General features: G+C 33.6%; 1 protein-coding gene across 1 annotated transcript; it reads left to right on the forward strand.

Annotated features, from left to right (window-relative positions):
- Positions 1-10014: 10014 nt before the first annotated feature.
- MS3_00005242 (uncharacterized protein) lies at positions 10015-17642 on the forward strand. The gene is made up of 4 exons (XM_012938469.3): positions 10015-10261; positions 12326-12589; positions 14525-14651; positions 17434-17642. The coding sequence occupies exons 2-4, from the start codon at positions 12339-12341 to the stop codon at positions 17521-17523; spliced, it is 468 nt and encodes a 155-aa protein (XP_012793923.1). The 5' UTR covers positions 10015-10261; positions 12326-12338; the 3' UTR covers positions 17524-17642.
- Positions 17643-18065: the final 423 nt, after the last annotated feature.

Raw genomic sequence — 18065 nt, forward strand, 5'->3', positions numbered from 1 at the left:
TTTGGTACTCCTTTCAGTGACAAACACTGCCATAGAACCTCACGATCAACAGAGTTGAATGCCGCCTTAAGGTCGCGAAATACTACCATTGTGGGGCGTCTGAATGTGTGTCTGTGTTCCAGAACCTGACGTAGTGTGAATATCTGGTCTATACAACCACGTCCAGGTCGAAAACCAGCCTGGTTTTCTCTAGTCTGCTCTTCACGAGCTTTAGTTAGGCGTCGAAGTATTATTGAGGCTAATATTTTAGACACTATATTTGTCAAACTGATTCCTCTTTGATTGTCACAAGATTACTTTTGTCCTTTCTTATAGACTGGCACAATCAGTGATTGGGATCAATCGGGTGGGATTACGTCCAGTTCCCAAATTCTACCTAAGACCTCAGTTAATCTCCCTGCTAATACTGGACCACCATCCTTAAAAATCTCAGGAGTGAACCTGTCAGGACCTGCTGCTCTCCCTCGCTTCAGATTTCCTTTGGTTTTTTCAACTTCGTAAAGAGACGGAAGACCTACATTAACTTGCCATTCAGGTTGACTGGAGATTGTGGGAAACCGAAGTGTGGCTGAAGGCCAGTTGAACTGATCCCTAGAGTGTTCTGCCCATCGATCCAATCTCCTGGATTGAGAATGTATAATATGTCCATCTTTCTCTGAGAGCGTTTCGCTAACAGTCGGTTTCCTAATTCCGGTTTCCTTAAGAAGTCTGAACAATTGTCTGCTATTACCTATTGCCGCTGCCTTTTCCATCTCTCTTGCTTTCGCTACCCACCACTGTTCACGATCATTGCGTAGACTTCTTGTCAGCTTGCGCTTAAGTTGACTCCGCTCCTCATTATGTTCAGAGCCAGATGGAATGAGTTCACGAGCATCTATCAGTGCGATAGATGCTGCTGAGATCCAGTGTTTCTCCCTAACCTTACAGGTTACCGTACTAGCAGATATCACTGCCGTTTCCACAGCTTTTCGTATATCATTCCATGCTGCCTCGAGGTGGGCATCACATACATGGCTGTCTAACTGTTTTTCTAGTTGTTCCTGAAATATACTCTTAGCTTGACTATCATTAAGTAGGGCCTAAAGAGGTTTCCTTGCAGCGTCTTTCCTACGTCCAGTAAGACGCATACAAATACGCGCTCGCACTAGAGCGTAATCTGAATCTAAGCATGTGCTCCAGAATGAGCGACAGTCTTCTATCGAGCCTCTCCATCGGTGGCTGATAGCGATGTGATCTATTTGGGTCCAACGTTGGGACGAATTAGGGGGTCTCCATGTTAAAAGATGTTTTTCCTTATGTTTAAAGTTAGTATTTGCAAGGGACAGGCGGTTATCTGAGCATCGCTGCAACAGACGGTCGCCACTATCTGATTTTCGAACCACGACACCATAAGATCCACCCAGGTGTCTTTCCCTTTCGCTTAGTTTACCTACTTGAGCATTAAAGTCACCAGCCATTATTGCTACATCCGAGCGCCTAGCTTTTAGGAGGAGGTCGGAGAGCTTTCTGTAAAACTCATCTTTTACATCATCTGCGCTGCAGTCAGTTGGAGAATAGGCAGAGACGACGAAGAGGCAACGACGAGTGTCCCTATCTTTTCGGATCCTTACTGTTCCGTTCAGTCGGACAGCGCACAAACGACCGTCTACTTGGTTCCAGTCTAAGAGAGCTAGTTCTGCCCTAGGAGGTAAGGTGTGGTGTGACATTTTTAGGGTCAGCCTTTTCTAACCCCTTCCTTCCTTGTGAGAAGTCAGCATTGCTGCAGATGCTGGTTGTCTGAGGGAAACACCTTACTGCTGTCAAACCCCTCTACAGTCAGCAGTGCGACTTCGCCCTCAGACCTTGAGTTGCTGCTTTTAGTCTTACCGTTCTCCAATCGACCTGCCTGGCATGGTAGAACCTACAGGAACATATGTTCCAGCCAATATAGCTCGGTTGGGTCATCACGATAGGCAAGCCCGACCACAACTTCAAGGTAGCAGCTACGGTGGGTCGCTTCATGAACAAAATATATGTATTCAAAAGTCCATTCTCATTATTTGACTTATTTAATTCCGCTATTTACTCAACGCGGATTAAGTCGAAAAATGTATACGAGAATAGTCAGGAGACATATTTCGACAGCAAACATTCATACGATCAAACTGGATTCAGATCCCGGCTCACTAAATGTGTATTTCTTATGTTAACTAGATAGCTTAGATTCCATGCTTTACAGTACATTTATCCTGAATTTAAATAAGTATTCCCATCTGTACGATAGTTGGGAGTAGTTGGATTGGTGTTTTAACTGAGAATTCCTGCAATAATGCAATTTAAGACATACGGAACTCGATAAGTATTGCTACAGACTGAACGTATTATATTTAGAATTCAAATTAGCCTCCGAATAAAATACAATGGAATCACCAATTAGTACAAATTTCACAATCCCGTCGTTCTAGACTTCTGGTTGTTCTTGTTCTTTGTCGTCATTGTGTCAAAAGTGATTTTGAGAAGTAGCATTTCCAAACTGAATATCCCCAGTCTCTTCACCAGCATCATTAATGAAACGATCTAGTAGATTTATATATTTGGGTTTTTGGATGTGGTATCTGTTATTTAAAATCATGATTACGTCAAGATTCTATTGACTAAGTTTAAAGTGGGTGATTATGTATAGAGAAAATGTATTAATCTCTTCAACCTACACAAATATAGTTTTCTAAGGATCAATAAGACTCTTCAATAAATTATGTGGCTCTTTACGAATCGAGATGTTCTATCGTCCTAAAGATATTTCTGAAAAAATAAGTCTAAATGCAAAATTAGATAATCAGAACTGAGAAAATTTGAAATTGAATGCACTGTATTTCATAGAAATATAAGATAGTGTGATGATTAGAAGTATTTGAATTATTATATGAACTAGGAATCTCAGAAATAGAGCAAGTTAATTCTAGAACAACTAGATGAGCACAAACGAACGTTTTCTATTTGGAATTCGAAATCGGGTGGAAATCAAGTGCAAAGGAATCATTAGTATATACAAAAACCACAGATAAAAACATAGAAACATTTAAACTGTAAAATAATCGAACTAGTTATCTTAGTTTTACAAGGTTATTGTTAAAATTCCTAAATGTACATTAAATGATCCTAATTATTTGTTAACTTAGTTGTTGGAAGCCCTTGCAAATTCCTGGGAGAAGTTTTTAGAAGGTGGGCAAAAACTGAGAATGCTCTGTTTAATCAATATACAATCCGGATCTCCTAGAATTCTAGACAGTTATTGATTCGAATACTAATTCTCACATGTTTCAACAAGCTTCTAGCACTTCACCGTTAAACATAAACCTGTAAATACCATTGCTTTCTATGTCTGGACTACTCTTGAAAGTAAAGCTACTTTTTTCATGTTTTCGAGGCCCAAACCTAGAAGATTTCTAATAGATTCGGAAGCAGTTAGAAAGTTGATGTCAAGTGTTCAAGTAACCACCATATTAGTGCTCTTACAACTAAGTCCTATAATTTTACCATATTTCCATTAAGAATTAACGGTAATTTATCAAGCTCATGATCATTCGTTAAAATGCACATTATTAACAAATCAAATTTAATCTTTATTTGTATGTTTTTATGAAACGTAAATCACACCCAGAAGCACCAAAGTACTTTTATAAAGATTTAAGAAATTTAAAACCCCTATGAAATTTTAGGAGATTATCTTTCTATTTCGATTGTAATTACTTTTATTTAAATGAAATACATTTTTAAATACTATCAGCATTGTAAACTAAAGTAGTTATTTACAGTTACGAATAATATTAACCATAATGAATTCAAAAAAAACAAATACTTAAGTTCAGAAGGAGTTTTGTGGATATTATAGTAATCTTAATAGTTAAGATCCTGAGTCAATTGAAGCTAGACCAGTATCGAAAACCTGGAAGCACTGGACGGCCGTTTCTTCCTATTGTGGGACTCTTCAACTGTGAGAAAGTAACTCACTGAAGACAATGGTGGATGTGTTGCTCAATTTCGTGAATTGGTTGAAGTTAGACATTAACACTTCTGGATGCCGGCTCAGTGGTCTAGTGATTAAGCGCTCGCGCGCGAGACTGATAGGTACTGGGTTCAAACCTCGCGAGGCGGGATTGTGGATGCGCCCTGTTGAGGAGTCCCACAATAGGACGACACGTCTGTCCAGTGCTTCCAGGTTTTCCATAGTGGTCTAGTTTCAATTGACTCAGGATCTCAACTATTAAAAATACTTAAATTGTTATAACTTAGCCCCTTGTATAATTAAAAAATATTCGCAATCCAATAAATTAGTTTAAAATTTATACATCACCAATAGTATTATGGGTTATATTTTCTGTGATATTGTTGAGTTATGCAGTGTCTTATTCTGATACTGATGAACAAGATTCCTGTATGTAAGTCCAATTAATTAATTGATTGAGAAGGAAGCTTCTTATTGACAAACCGAATAGAGAAATAACTACACTTCCTTATATCCATATTTGAATCTTAGAGGTTAAAGCTACATTTTTCCACCAATAGGGTATTTTTCTCTTCTTAGAGAAGAGAGCTTTGTTTCAACTAGTCGCGTGAGTATAACATTCGGTCGATGTTTGATTAGCCCACTGCATCACTTTCTACGCCTGAAAAAAAAATCCATTTGGCCTTTGGGTTTTAACTTTAGGAATTGAAGTTGAGACATAACAGATAGATTATTAGGACTGAAATGTATTAGTGAAAGGATACTTTCCTTACATGGAAATATATTATTACAGTCAAAAGTGAATGTGCACCATTGGAGAGTCCAGTACTAGAGTGAAACAGCAGCCCAGTGCTTCCAGGTTTTGAGTGATAGTGTAACAAATGATGTAACATGGCGGCCTTCTTGAACATCTGGGCTACCTGTTCCTGCCGTCTAAATATTTCAACAAGTTATCTAGTTCTGTGCGTTTCTGGAAAATGTTCACTCTTTCGTTGTACAAGTTACAATACGCCAATTCAGAGATATCGTGGTTGCTGGCAATGTGCATAGAAAAGAATGTTTATTATTTCGATGTCGATTGACTGGACTGCTAGCATTCAACTAGCGATCACTCAATATTTATCGTCATGATCGACCAAGAAGTAAGAAACGGAAACTTGTTGGAATATTTTGTGCTGAGAATTCTATATTGTAACAAAAATGTAGTATTGAATAAAGCCATGAATAGTGATAGTAATGATAATAATAAAGATCAGTTCATGATTTAAACTATAAAAATTCAACAATCTCCACAAATCCTCCTATGCTAATGAGAATTAATCACTTGATTTCTTGTAGTATGAAGAAATAAATGAGTGTTATTAATTTATATTTTCAATCTTGAAATAAGTTGACTGTGAATCATTTCAGTTTTGATCGTTAGAAGAACACTGTTTCAAAGTTGACCAGGTTAATGTTTCAGGATGCATTCAAAAAAGTGAAGTTAGAGCTCTATATACCCTAAGCAACTGATAATGAAGTCTCTTAGCTCAAATATAAACACTTTTATCACTTAAAAAAAGGATATTCTTTCAGTTATATTAACTTGATTAACCTAAAGTGGTTAATCATATCCATTTAGCTAATATAGGGAGTATTTTTCACTTACATCATTTCGATGAAATAAAATGCAGCAGTCAGTAATCGATAGAATTTGATCAGGATCAATGATTGGACAAATATGACATAAGTCGTCAAGCAATAATCAGTTTTTGTGAATATGTTAGACCTATGTAAGGTTACTCTTAATCAGGATAGCTAAGTGGTATTGGGTGATAATGGGTGACATGGCTTTAAATCTAGCGGAAAGCATCAGTTCTTAGAAAATTGTAGATACACCGTACTCATGAGTGTCATCTAGGATGACAGCAAGGTTAGAATATGGTTTTTTGTGATAATCAGGAGTATTTGAATTATAGTATGAACTAAGAATCCCAGAAATAACGTAATCGGATCAAGAAGTATTAGATAAGCACGAACGAATATACTGTATTTGGAATTCGAAATCAAGCATTCAACAAGTACAGAGGAATTATCAGTTCATTCCAACACCACATTTTCTCTCTGTCGTTTCTAATCACCCAACATCAAAATATAGTGCATGTGATCAATAAGTATATTTCAGTTTGATTGATATAATTTAATCTGAACTGAAGACTAGATAGACATGAGTCTGATGATAAATTTGTAATTCGAAATGATCCTTTAGCTGACCCTTTTTAAGTAATGATTGTTGTATGAAACATAATAAATAACCAGAGTGTTTTCATCCCATTTTAAATCTTTCATTGTAAGATTTGATTGTCAGCTTTAATCACCAACGGCTCAATCCTTAGATAATATTCTGTTTTAATATTGGAATATTTGGTAATCAGAACATAACCAAAAAGATGATAGCTTGTTTACTTAGTCCTACTGAACACATCCTTTGCAGTTTTCATTTGAACTTGTACTAAGTTTAACATTTCCTTTCAGAAATAGTTTTATGTAAGTTATTTATGTTCTATGAAAATTTCATGTATTATAGAGCGAAAAAGTTGCTGCCAAATGTAATCTTTTTCGACAATACAAGGAGATGTCCCATGATTCAAGTTGAATATTATGGACATTAGTCCTCAAAAATGCTTGGTTAGGAATATTAATTTTAGAATTTTCGGTTTGACTGATAACGCACTCGTCGGCAAAGTTTGTCTGTATTATTACGGAAATTAACTGTTGTTGTAGGATTCGAATCCTAATCAGTTGGTTTCATAATCAGAGACATGACAACTAAATTATTCATTTCGAAACAATTATCGCATAGGATTGAGAGGTTTGTACTAATTGGTCCTCGATTTTACATCAATATTCAGTCGCTCATTCTAGTTGGTTACACGTAGCATTTGGACGTGGCAAAAATATGTAACAGGTCAAGTTGCTACACTAAATCAACAAAGTGAGATGAAGTTATGGAGATGAATATTTAAGTAGTAAAAGTAGTAACAATATTAACGGCAGTCTAAGTGATCAGGTATAGAGGATATGTACGAGAAGGAAAGCATAACACAATTTTTGAAAATTAAATTTTATTGGTTGACAAAGAGTGAGCGAATTTATACCTTTTTTATTGAATCTAAGCCATTTCAGTCAACAGATTATTTCAATGTCCCGTTTGGAACTGGATCAGTGAAATTCTGTCAGTAATAAGGACTAGATAATTAAGATATCGGTTACTTGTAAGCAACTTATTAACACAAATAATATTGGATTCTTTAAGATATATAGCTTATTTGTAAAGTTTTCATTGCCTTTCTACGCAACAATAGGACTATCAAAATATTACAGTATTTAAAGAGGTAAACCAAATATAATGAAAGATTTCATTGAACTACATAGTTTTTTTATAGCATCCGTTTAACGATATGAATATTTATATATTTCAACAAGTTAGTATATGTAAAACTATACTTCATTGTTATTTTGAATGGTTCACAAATGTTAGAATGGTAAATACTTACTGAATAAATAAATAAACAAGTTAATTAAATGAAAGTTGTTTATAATTGATAAATATTCGATTTGGTAGCAAGTAGTACTCTTATCATTCACAACATTTTTCATTGGTTTGTTCTTGGAGAAAGAATCTTAAAAGATCATGATGAATGTACAGTTTGTCAGTAGGTTGAATACATGAAAGATGATGTAATCATTAAAATGAATGTATAATTTTTGGTTTATTTGATTAACTTTCTTTTCACTTACTTATCTATTCGCCCGTGTTTTTGTTTACAGAATACATAGAATTAAACAATTTGAAACTATTCACATAAATGATTTTCATAATTATAATAATGTTTTACCTCCAATTAATCTTCATATCATTTAAAGATTATTAATATGAAGTGCACTATTAAATAACAAGTTTTATACTCTTAATTAGTTTTTATAAACGTGTGAAAATTAAGTAGATAATCACATTTACATTCATACAAAAGTGTTTCCGGTTTTTTTTCCCTGAACAAAAACATATACCTAGTTATAATACAAATATAAGTTTGAATTGCTTTCGTTAATACTATTGTTTTTTTCTTAAACATAAGTTGGAAAATTATTATAAACTCTGGGGGAGGGGTGTAGTGTGGCGTTGAGTCGCGGTTGACTATGATCACCACTACAAGAAGGTTGCGTACCAGATATCAGAAGGTGATTGGAGGTTGTGGCGAGATATATTTGTTGGCGATCTCGTGGTATTGAAAGAATACTGAGATCGTGCCAAAGGAGTACAAGCGGAATCACTAAGCAAACGTAAGTGCGTGCAAAGTCACAATCAACGGAAAAATGTATGCCTTTAGTACAGTTTAACAAACAAGTACAGTAAAACAATCACTGGTACAATTGGTTATAATAATTGTTTCCATTAAACCAATCGCGTTCTCTTGATAAAAGTAGGTCACTACAGGGGTTTTGCGATTATTTCTGGATAGGTGAAGATTTTTCAATAGTCACCCCAATCCTTTATGAGTTCAAAAGTTGAAGACTTGGGGAAAACATGATGCTTCTAACAAATGAATAGGAATTCAATGTTTCACATAATTAACTTCAGTTATTTTGTACAGGTGTAGTTCAAGAACATCCAAGTTCAAATACTTTAAACTGATAGTGATCATCGCTCTGTGGATCATGAATTGAATAAAGTTGGAAACTTAAACTACTAGATTGTAGTTTATTGATTTATAAATATCTACCCTACTCTATCGTGTCACCTATATTTTACTGTCTTCAACAATTCCTTTCACCATGGTTCTCTATTTAGAGTCATTCGTGACCAAAACATTCTTTATTTTGAACTATTCACAAATTGACTAAAATTTACCTAATTGACTTGAAGAGAAGTTTAAGCAATCTTAACTGTTCTCAATGTAACTCATTTTTTTATAACAGAAAATTTAAGACTTAGTTTTGTATTCATCAGATGTTTCATTAAACATCTAATAGAAGAAGAATACGAATTTAAATCTGATTACGATTACTGACATTTTTTTCACTACACCCAATAAATAATGTAACAATATTGATATAGGGTGCACTATATTTTGATGTCACATCATTAGAAGAAATCAGCAAGATGGCCTAAATCAATATTTTATGCTAACTAATTTGTCAACAGGGTATATTTAGAGTCTAGAGTAAATGTGTGATCTCTATGAGATTTTAATTTTCTCTTGATAGCTCTGGTTCACCTTAATACTGTGAAACAGGAGTGATAATCATAAACATACAAGTGAGTAATTATTCCTGAAGTTCTCGTGATCAGTGTTGTTTAACCATAACAAGGGTAAGTCAGGTATCACCTATGAAAATGGATGATAAAAATGAAATATCACCAATTGACTTAAGTAAGAAACGTGAATTATTTGACCTTAACTCATTGTAGATTAGCTCATTGTGAAGCTTGAAAGTTTTTGGCTTAATTTTAGTTGGAGTTATCAATTGATACTCCTTGAGACTTACGTTACTATGTTTGATAGTATGGTTACCTAATATTCTCTGGTTTGAAATGATTGTTTAGATAAACAATATTTCATCATATAAACTGTGATGAAATGAAAAACTCTAAATAAACTAATTTAACTATAAAAAATAGTTTAACAAAAAGCTTCAATGCATTTCTCTATTTCTAATTGTAAACAATGTTTACATTATAATGAATGATTCCCTTAACAACGTATGAACACTTTTATTGTTAATTTAATTGTCATAAAACTGAAATAATGGATATTGGTCAATTAGTCTTTTTTAACTAGTTATTTCGAAACAGAATATATTCAATTGCTGAATAATAATCATAAACCTTATCTAAGAAAGAATACGTTGATTTCTGTATTCTTCAACTTTTGTTTAGCACAATCTCTTTCGTGTGAACAAGGATTATATTGATACGAACGGTAGAAACACAAATGGGTGTATACTATCCAATATATAAATTAATAATCTTACAATGGTTATTAGTTGTTTTTTTTGTTTAAAAAAGATAGGTTCCAATAAAAGGCAGAATAAACAATTAAACTACTGTTTAATTACAACTTCAAAATTACGGACATTATACTTGTCAATCAATAATGAACATGACCAACCAATCCGATATTAGTTGTCAATATAAACCAATAATGGATCAGGGATAGATTATATATATAGTAAATGTAAATAATTAATCTCAAGTGAAACATTTTACTCATATTGTTAATAATTTAAATTCATGTAAGTTGCTCCTGAGATTAATGGGATTCATATTTGACATATATCTTTGGTTAGTATCAGAAGGGGTTTTGTGGAGATTGTAGTAATTTCAATATTTGAGATCATGAGTCAGTTGAAACTAGACCACTATGGAAAACCTGGAATCGCTGTACAACCGTTTCCTCTTATTGTGGGAATCCCCAACAGTGCGCATCCACAATCCCGCCTCGCAGGCTTTGAACCCAGTACCTGTCAGTCTCGCGCGCGAACGCTTAACCACTAGACCACTGAACCGGCATCTAGTAGTTTTAATGTCTAACTTCAACTAATCCACGAAATTGAGCAACACACCCACCATTGTCTTCAGTGAGTTCCTATCTCACAACTGACCCAGTTGAACTCCACTGGTCACTGTTTCTCACTAGAACTCCAAGATATACATCTTGAAGCTAGTCACTATTGAGTAGATGTTGTAGTAATTTCAATAGTCATGATAGGTCCTGGGTTCGAATTCTGCGAGCGGGATCTTGGATGCGCACTGTTGAGGAGTCACACAATAAAACAAAACAGCTGTCCAGTGCGTCCATGTTTTCCATAGTAGTCTAGCTTCAATTGACTCATGATCTCAACTATTGAAATATATATTTGAATTAGTTTTGAGTATAATTACTCAGTGAACTAGTAAACATCTTATAAGAAGTTAGACTTTTCTCATCACTTCTAATGAATGACTACAAATTCGAATTGCATATTGCTGTATTATTACGAGAAAAAATTTCAATATTCCTATCGTTGATAATATTGTTTAGATTTTAATCAATCTATGTTGGAATGTAAGTACATCCAACTGATTAGTCTCAAATAAGAAAAAAAACAGTATTCCTAGATTCCACTTGTGGCTGCTATCCAAATTTACCAGAATCTTTGAGAATTAATTGATCATGTTTCATTTATAATGTATTTAGTCACATATTTGATCCAGTTCTACCTGATTATTATTATTATCATTTACAACAAAATAGCTGAAGCTAGATTTAACCGATTCACCAGTAAAATGATTTGTTTAAAATGTTAGATTTATAGAAGTTAGGTCACTTTGACAAAAAATGCACGCAAACTTGAACGATTTATAACTGCGATTCTTCTTGGTGCTTTATAAAACTTTTTTTTTTCTAATTTGAAACTGGCCTTCATCATAAAATGACACAAACTAGAGAACATTTTAAAGTCTGAATGTAAAGATAAACAGAAATATACCATTATTAAGGACAATTAACAACAAGAAATGATTCCAATCAAAATAGATAGAGTTGAATTTTATACTTGTCTGAAAGTCATTTGGTTTAATCATCAGTCTACATCATGATTTCTAGTGGGAGATTAAACCAATCATTATTGATTGAAAGAGTAGAAATATGTTTTTGACATGTATATAATAGAAATTAAAAAGGTCTAAATTATTGATTCCATGGTCAGTTTTAAACAATATTCTTTAATTTAAGAAAAAAATGAGAATAAAACTAAGTATCCCATTAATTAAAAATACCCTCTTAGCTGTGATAAGAGTAAACCTTAAAAAAAATCCCTCTATAACTTTCATAGAAACTCAGATGTATTTACAATCCATTTCCTGGTAAATACTGATTCTATTTTAATGAATATGATTGTTTCAGTTACTGTAGAGATGAATTTATGATTAATGTTAACAGTTATAAAACTGTTTTGGCATCAGTAATAAAAGACTAATTATAATGCAAAATAAAATCGAAACATTTAGCTTGGAGAGATTATATTACAAACTGAATAGGTGGTATATATTTAAAGTTGATCATTAAATCCCTTTGAACAAATGCTTTCCAACCTTATAGGATATGTAAATGAATAATGCAAACAAACTTTGATAAATTAATTGAAAGTATTATTGTAGATTTCTATCAGTAAGTACATAAATATATTATACAGTTAAATAAGTATTAGAGCATATCTATGTTGTAAACATTGCTATCACATCAAATAATCAGTTGATCATACACCATTGAAATATTTATTTGTACTTTACAAACTATTTCAATGTTTATTTTATAGTAATCTATTTGTAATGGCAAGAGTTAGCAACGGTTTACAAATTCCCTTATCATGGATTCCAGCCAAAGATGGTATACTTCCAAAGAATGCTGTTAAAGCAGATGAAGCAATTTATGTGGCTCGTTGTCAAATGGATGATGATTTAATTTGTGGCAAATTTTCAGAGAAATATGGAAAAGCATATATTCCACTTGACGGTAAAGAGTTGGAATTCACAAACTATGAAGTATTATGTAATACTGGTATTCCTGGTTGTCGAGTAGGGTATGTTTACATATTTACTTGTTCAGTGTTACAGATATTTTATTTAAAATTCAATTAGTGATATCTTAGCTACAAAACAAAGTAATAATAATATCTAAACATTTTCAAATTTTATTCTTGCTATGATAAATCCATTCTTTTACAACAATTAAAATCATTCAGAGAATCTTTTCACTTCTTAGTTACATTGCGTCAATCTTCCAAATTAATATATCTGTCTCATTATGTAATTTCGATATTGTATTAAGTAATGGATAGGCATTGATGAGGAGTTGGAATCTAAAGACGGGATCTACTATCCAATCTTCTTCGGTATTCATCATTTCTCATGGTTTTATTAAACAATAGATCGGTAGAATAAAACTACTTAATAAGTCATCACTATCCAATTAATACTTTAACCATTTATTCTATAAATTCACTAAACTATTGAGGAGGAGAGTAGGATCGTGTCATTCGTAGTAAGATTGAAGCATATACAGCATTGTATCTGATGTTATTTAAACTTTCAATTCATGGAATTGGTTGACTTCAAAATGATTCATAACTCAAGAAAGTCTTTACTTTCTAAGACATCGTGTATGACTAAATATATCAATAAAAGTAGGATGTGAAAATAATGTATTTTTTACACTTTTGTTGGTTTTCTCGATGTGATACTTTGTTTATCAAAAATTTAGGGTGACGAAGTTTTTGCAGTCAACTTTCGTTCCCTACTATTACATATGTTCATAGTGTACTTGGTATGACAATTGAAAATGAAAACTCATTAGTCGATTTATGGACTTCGATTTTGTCTTTTGATTAATGAACTTTTGACTAATATTCGGTCAGTTGACCGAAAAACTGCTTTTGTGATTGTTATTTTGGATGGCGATTTGAGGAGATTGTAGCAATTTTAATAGTTGAATTCATAAGTTGGTCTAAGCTAGACCACCACTGAAAACATGAAAGCACTGGAAGATCGTTACGTCCTAGTATGAGACTCATCAGCAGTGCGCATCCACGATCCCGCGCGCAAGACTCAAACCCATGACCTTCGGTCTCTCGCGTGAATTATTAACCTCTAAACCACTGAGCCGGTATCCAATCATGTTCTCACCAGTGACTAGCTTCGAGATAGATTTCCTGGTGTTCTAGTGCGAAGCTGTGACCAGTGGAGTCTAATCCGTGTCGAGTGTGAGACAGTTATGCACCTCAGACAGTAGGTGAAGGGCTGCGCAATATTGTGGATTGGTTGAAGTTAGTCATTAACACCGTTGAATGCCAGCTCAGTGCTCTAGAGTTTAAGTGTTCGCGCGTGAGACCGAAGGTCATGCGTTGGAGTCTTGCGTGCGGGATCGTGGATGCGCACTGCTGAGGAGTCCCATAATAGGACAAACCGGTCGTCTAGTGCTTTCATGTTTTCAATGGTGGTCTAGCTTAGATCGACTAAGGAATTCAGCTATTAAGATTATTTAGGAATCGATTTAATGGGAAAAATATCGAATTCAACAAATTTAATTCATTTATTAAACCATCTCAATAATAATAGTTAGAGCAGTTAAAAACTTATAAAAAGTTGACTATCCTTACAAACTTAGCAACTAACACATTTCCCTAGATTCCATTGCTAGCTATGTTTCGTCCTATTTGGGACTTGTCTGCCAGACACACTGATAGTAATTCGTTTCACTCACTTGATCTTAAAAGAAAAGAAAATATATATTGATACTGATCTTAAACTCTGGAAAGGATATTCAGTGAGTAGTTCTTAATTAGTACTGTTTTGTAATCGTAAAAAGCGTCTGAGAATAAATTCATTCAATCTGATAGGTATGTCTGATGAAAATGGTAAACACTGGTGTCAAGCGAAGTTTATTTTATATACACTTAAAACTATTATTATTATTAATATTATCTGAATAATTTATTTTTACTACTAAATTTAATTAGATATGAATGGATAATGATGAATGGAGGTGATGTACCAGAAAATGCGTTAGTTGCTGGAATAAATAAATTCGGTACACCATTGTACATTGTAAAAGCAGTAATTGAAGGTGAAGTATCTGTTGGGAAAGTGAGTTTGATTTTATTGAATGTTGATGTATATTTACTACAGTATGAGATACTTTCTTTAAATACAACTGATTACTGAATGTAAATACAGTAATTAAGTCTGTTTAAACATTTTAAGTAGCCAGTGTAAAGCTTAATTGTTCCAAGGTTTTTATTAAAGCTAATTTTAGTGGAAACAAGAACGTAGGTTATATTGCATTTTAGGCTCATCACCTGGATATACCTTGTATTGATGTTCATAATGAGAGTCGAACTCGGTCCATTTCACTTAAAATGCTAATATGTTATCTAGTGAACTATTGTATACAAAAAGCGATTAGCTTATGGGTTCATAACATCAACAACAGGTAAATATAAACCCTTACAAACAAATAATTTTTTTTCATTTCAAAGGAGTAATCATTTGACGATTATTTTCATCATGTGGAGTCCTCCGCAAAACCCTCTTCTGATAATAATCATCATCTGCTCACTAGTGACTGGCTTCAAGAGATAATTCCTGGAGTTCTAGTGAGAAGTCGTGGTCAGTGGAGTTCAACCAGGTCTAATGTGAGATATCAGCTTACTGAAGACAATGGTGAACGGTGGTGCAATTTCGTGAATGGGTTGAAGCTAGGCATTACCACTGTTGGATACCAGTTCAGTGGTCTAGAGGCTAAGTGTTCGCGCTCGAGGCCGACGGACCCTGGGTTCGAGTCCTACACGGCGAGGTCATGGGTGCGCGCCACTGAGGAGTCCTATACTAGAACGGAACGGCCATACACTGCTCTTAAGTTTCCCGTGGTCTTCTAGCTTCAATCGACTCATGGATTCAACTGAAGAAATGTTGATAAATAGGAAAGAAATTGAATAAATTTTTTCGTAGTAGCTTAAAACGTTTTCAATATTCTGTTTAATTTTCTCAATGATTTTTAAAGTGAATATTGTTTTTAAACATTCACAACTTTTTCTTAAAAATCAAATTAGTGGAAAATCAATTAGTCACACTCAACAAATCCATGTTAAACGTTTACTATAAAATAAATACATCATGTTATAAGATGAATTCATGGCGAGATTATAATTTATGAACGAACCAATAAGATATAAGTTAACATGTCTTGGATCTTGGCGCGAAATTCATTCATCCATTTAAATCTAATTCATAACCTGAATCATCAACTGTAAATCATAATCCTTATTCTTCACATAGGTTTATAACTCCCATTTAGTCATGCCAAGTAGGTGGACACCCTCAAGGGCACCTAAACGTCACTAAAAGGTCTTTCATAAACTAATCAAAACTCCTTATCTACGGCTTAGCCAGTTAGATATGAAAGATGTTATTTGATAATCATAAAAAAATTGGATAAAGTTGGAAGTCTGAGATAAATTGATTTTAACTTAATGATCTAAAGGTATCTTAGACTTTGAAAGAACTGAAGTCACTTGCTTCAATCTCGTTTGTTGATGTATCCTATTGATGAATAAATCTGAACCAAGATGAAATGGCTGCTTAATGATCTATGGTTTACACGCAAACTGTGATGATTCATCAGATAATATGGTGTGACTGTAACTCATTAAGTTAGATACTGTTAAAAGACATTGAATTGAATCATAGTTCTAGGCTTTTAGCATTGTAATAGCTCAAGAACCAGTTTAGTAATATTACAACGATGAAGGTTATTATGATATTAGATTTTTTCTATTAAAATATTTGGTTACTGAGTCCGCTTACTGTCACCCAGTATGTTAGGATCCGAGTTATACCCAGTAGATTAATTATTGCTTGATATGATGGAAAGAAAAGTCGATTTTGGATTGAATTACAATGGTTAACATTTCCATTAGTTGTCCATTGCTCTCAAATCTTCAGTAACTGCCTAAACAAAATAAGTTCATGGTGAAAACTAAGAATCGTAAACGGAATTTCTTGAAAGGGTAAACTATCAAAGCGTCAAAAGTTCTACTGAATAGTGTTTAAATAATAAAACTAGTTATAATTATAGCTGTAAATCTGAAACAAAAACTTGACTCAATTAAACACTGAATGTGTTATTGCGGTTAGATGTAAGTAGGTAGGAAAGATAAGGAGTATTTCTAAAGTTATAGTATGTTAGGTTCGGTGTTGTTAGCAAATGAAATAGGCGATCCTTTAGCCTAGAGATACATAGTGAACAGTGTAGAAAAAAAGTCAGCATGAATCAAAGTCCACTAAAATCACGTTCAAAACTTAAACTAACTCTAAGCTAGTTAAACAAGTCCTACACTAATTATATTTCAAACAGAATAAAAAAAGCTATTTAAAATTGAAGGACTGTGGCTAGCACTGAAGCCATAGACATGGATTTTGTCCTACTTGAGGCTGGTCATCTAATTGTACATACATCTGAGTGTTGATTTTCACATCATTATATAATGGCTACTAGCACAACAACTCACACAGGATGCATATAAGTTAACAAAGACTGATAAATTTCCAATCTCGATCATAAACAATGAAATAACATCAATTTTATGAATTAATGCCTATAGGGGAAGATTTAACATACACAACATAAAATGAATTTACTTAATCTTTTCTGGCTAGCGTTTTTTTAGCGAGTTAGTTTTCTACGGGATGGGGACGCTAACCCCATGCCTAACCCTCCTCCTTTATCCGGGCTTGGGACCGGCAGTAGCCCCCGGAGGGACTCCAGGCGGAGTTACTTAATCTTTTACTATAGTTATTATTCATACTTTATAATAATTCAGTAATGAATCACTCCCCTTCCCCATCTCTCTTTTGTTTATTATATCAGTTAATTCAAGGTGAAAGCTCGGGATGTTTTCCATGGGGTGGAGATGAGCGTAAATGTGAATATTATGAAGTACTTACTTTGAAATATTGAAAAATAAACGTTACATTTGTTTATTTACTAAAAAAATTGTTTTAACAAAGAAATGTATTTAATTTAAAAATTGATCCTTATGAATTTGGCAATAATTAATTATTTATTATCATTACAACTATACTAAATAAATAAATATTAAACGTTTATTTTATGTTTCGAAAGTGTATATGATCTGTCACTTTTGGTGGAGTTTTGTTCTCTGAGCTGGATGGTTTGGTCGTGGAGCTTTTATCGTTCTTCTGAACGACATCATCGGTACAAGCTTCAGATAGAAGTGAAGTGTTCGAATTTCTCCACATGTGTTTCACAGCTTGACCTGTGCACCTCGATGTTGATTGGTTCTTATTGACCTTAAATTTATCATTGTTTACTTTGTTTTGGTTGTGTCGCCCATTGGTTTGATTTTTGTTCCTATATTTATGCATGATTTTCCTGATTGGTTGATAAATTGGATTGATTTCAATGTTTGTTGATTGCTGATTGATCTTAATGCCAGGCTTCTAAAAATTCTCTGGTGTTTTTGGAGTTTCCTCTGTCTA

This window comes from Schistosoma haematobium, chromosome 1 (assembly GCF_000699445.3).
Source record: "Schistosoma haematobium chromosome 1, whole genome shotgun sequence".
In the NCBI taxonomy this organism is placed as follows: domain Eukaryota; kingdom Metazoa; phylum Platyhelminthes; class Trematoda; order Strigeidida; family Schistosomatidae; genus Schistosoma; species Schistosoma haematobium.

What these genes read in the sequence shown, in the direction of transcription:
- MS3_00005242 (XM_012938469.3), top strand. Translation starts at nt 12,339, where the DNA reads ATGGCAAGAGTTAGCAACGGTTTACAAATTCCCTTATCATGGATTCCA. An exon ending in ATTCCTGGTTGTCGAGTAGG is followed by an intron (nt 12,590 to 14,524) that starts GTATGTTTACAT and finishes AAATTTAATTAG; the next exon opens with ATATGAATGGATAATGATGA. An exon ending in GTGAAGTATCTGTTGGGAAA is followed by an intron (nt 14,652 to 17,433) that starts GTGAGTTTGATT and finishes TTATTATATCAG; the next exon opens with TTAATTCAAGGTGAAAGCTC.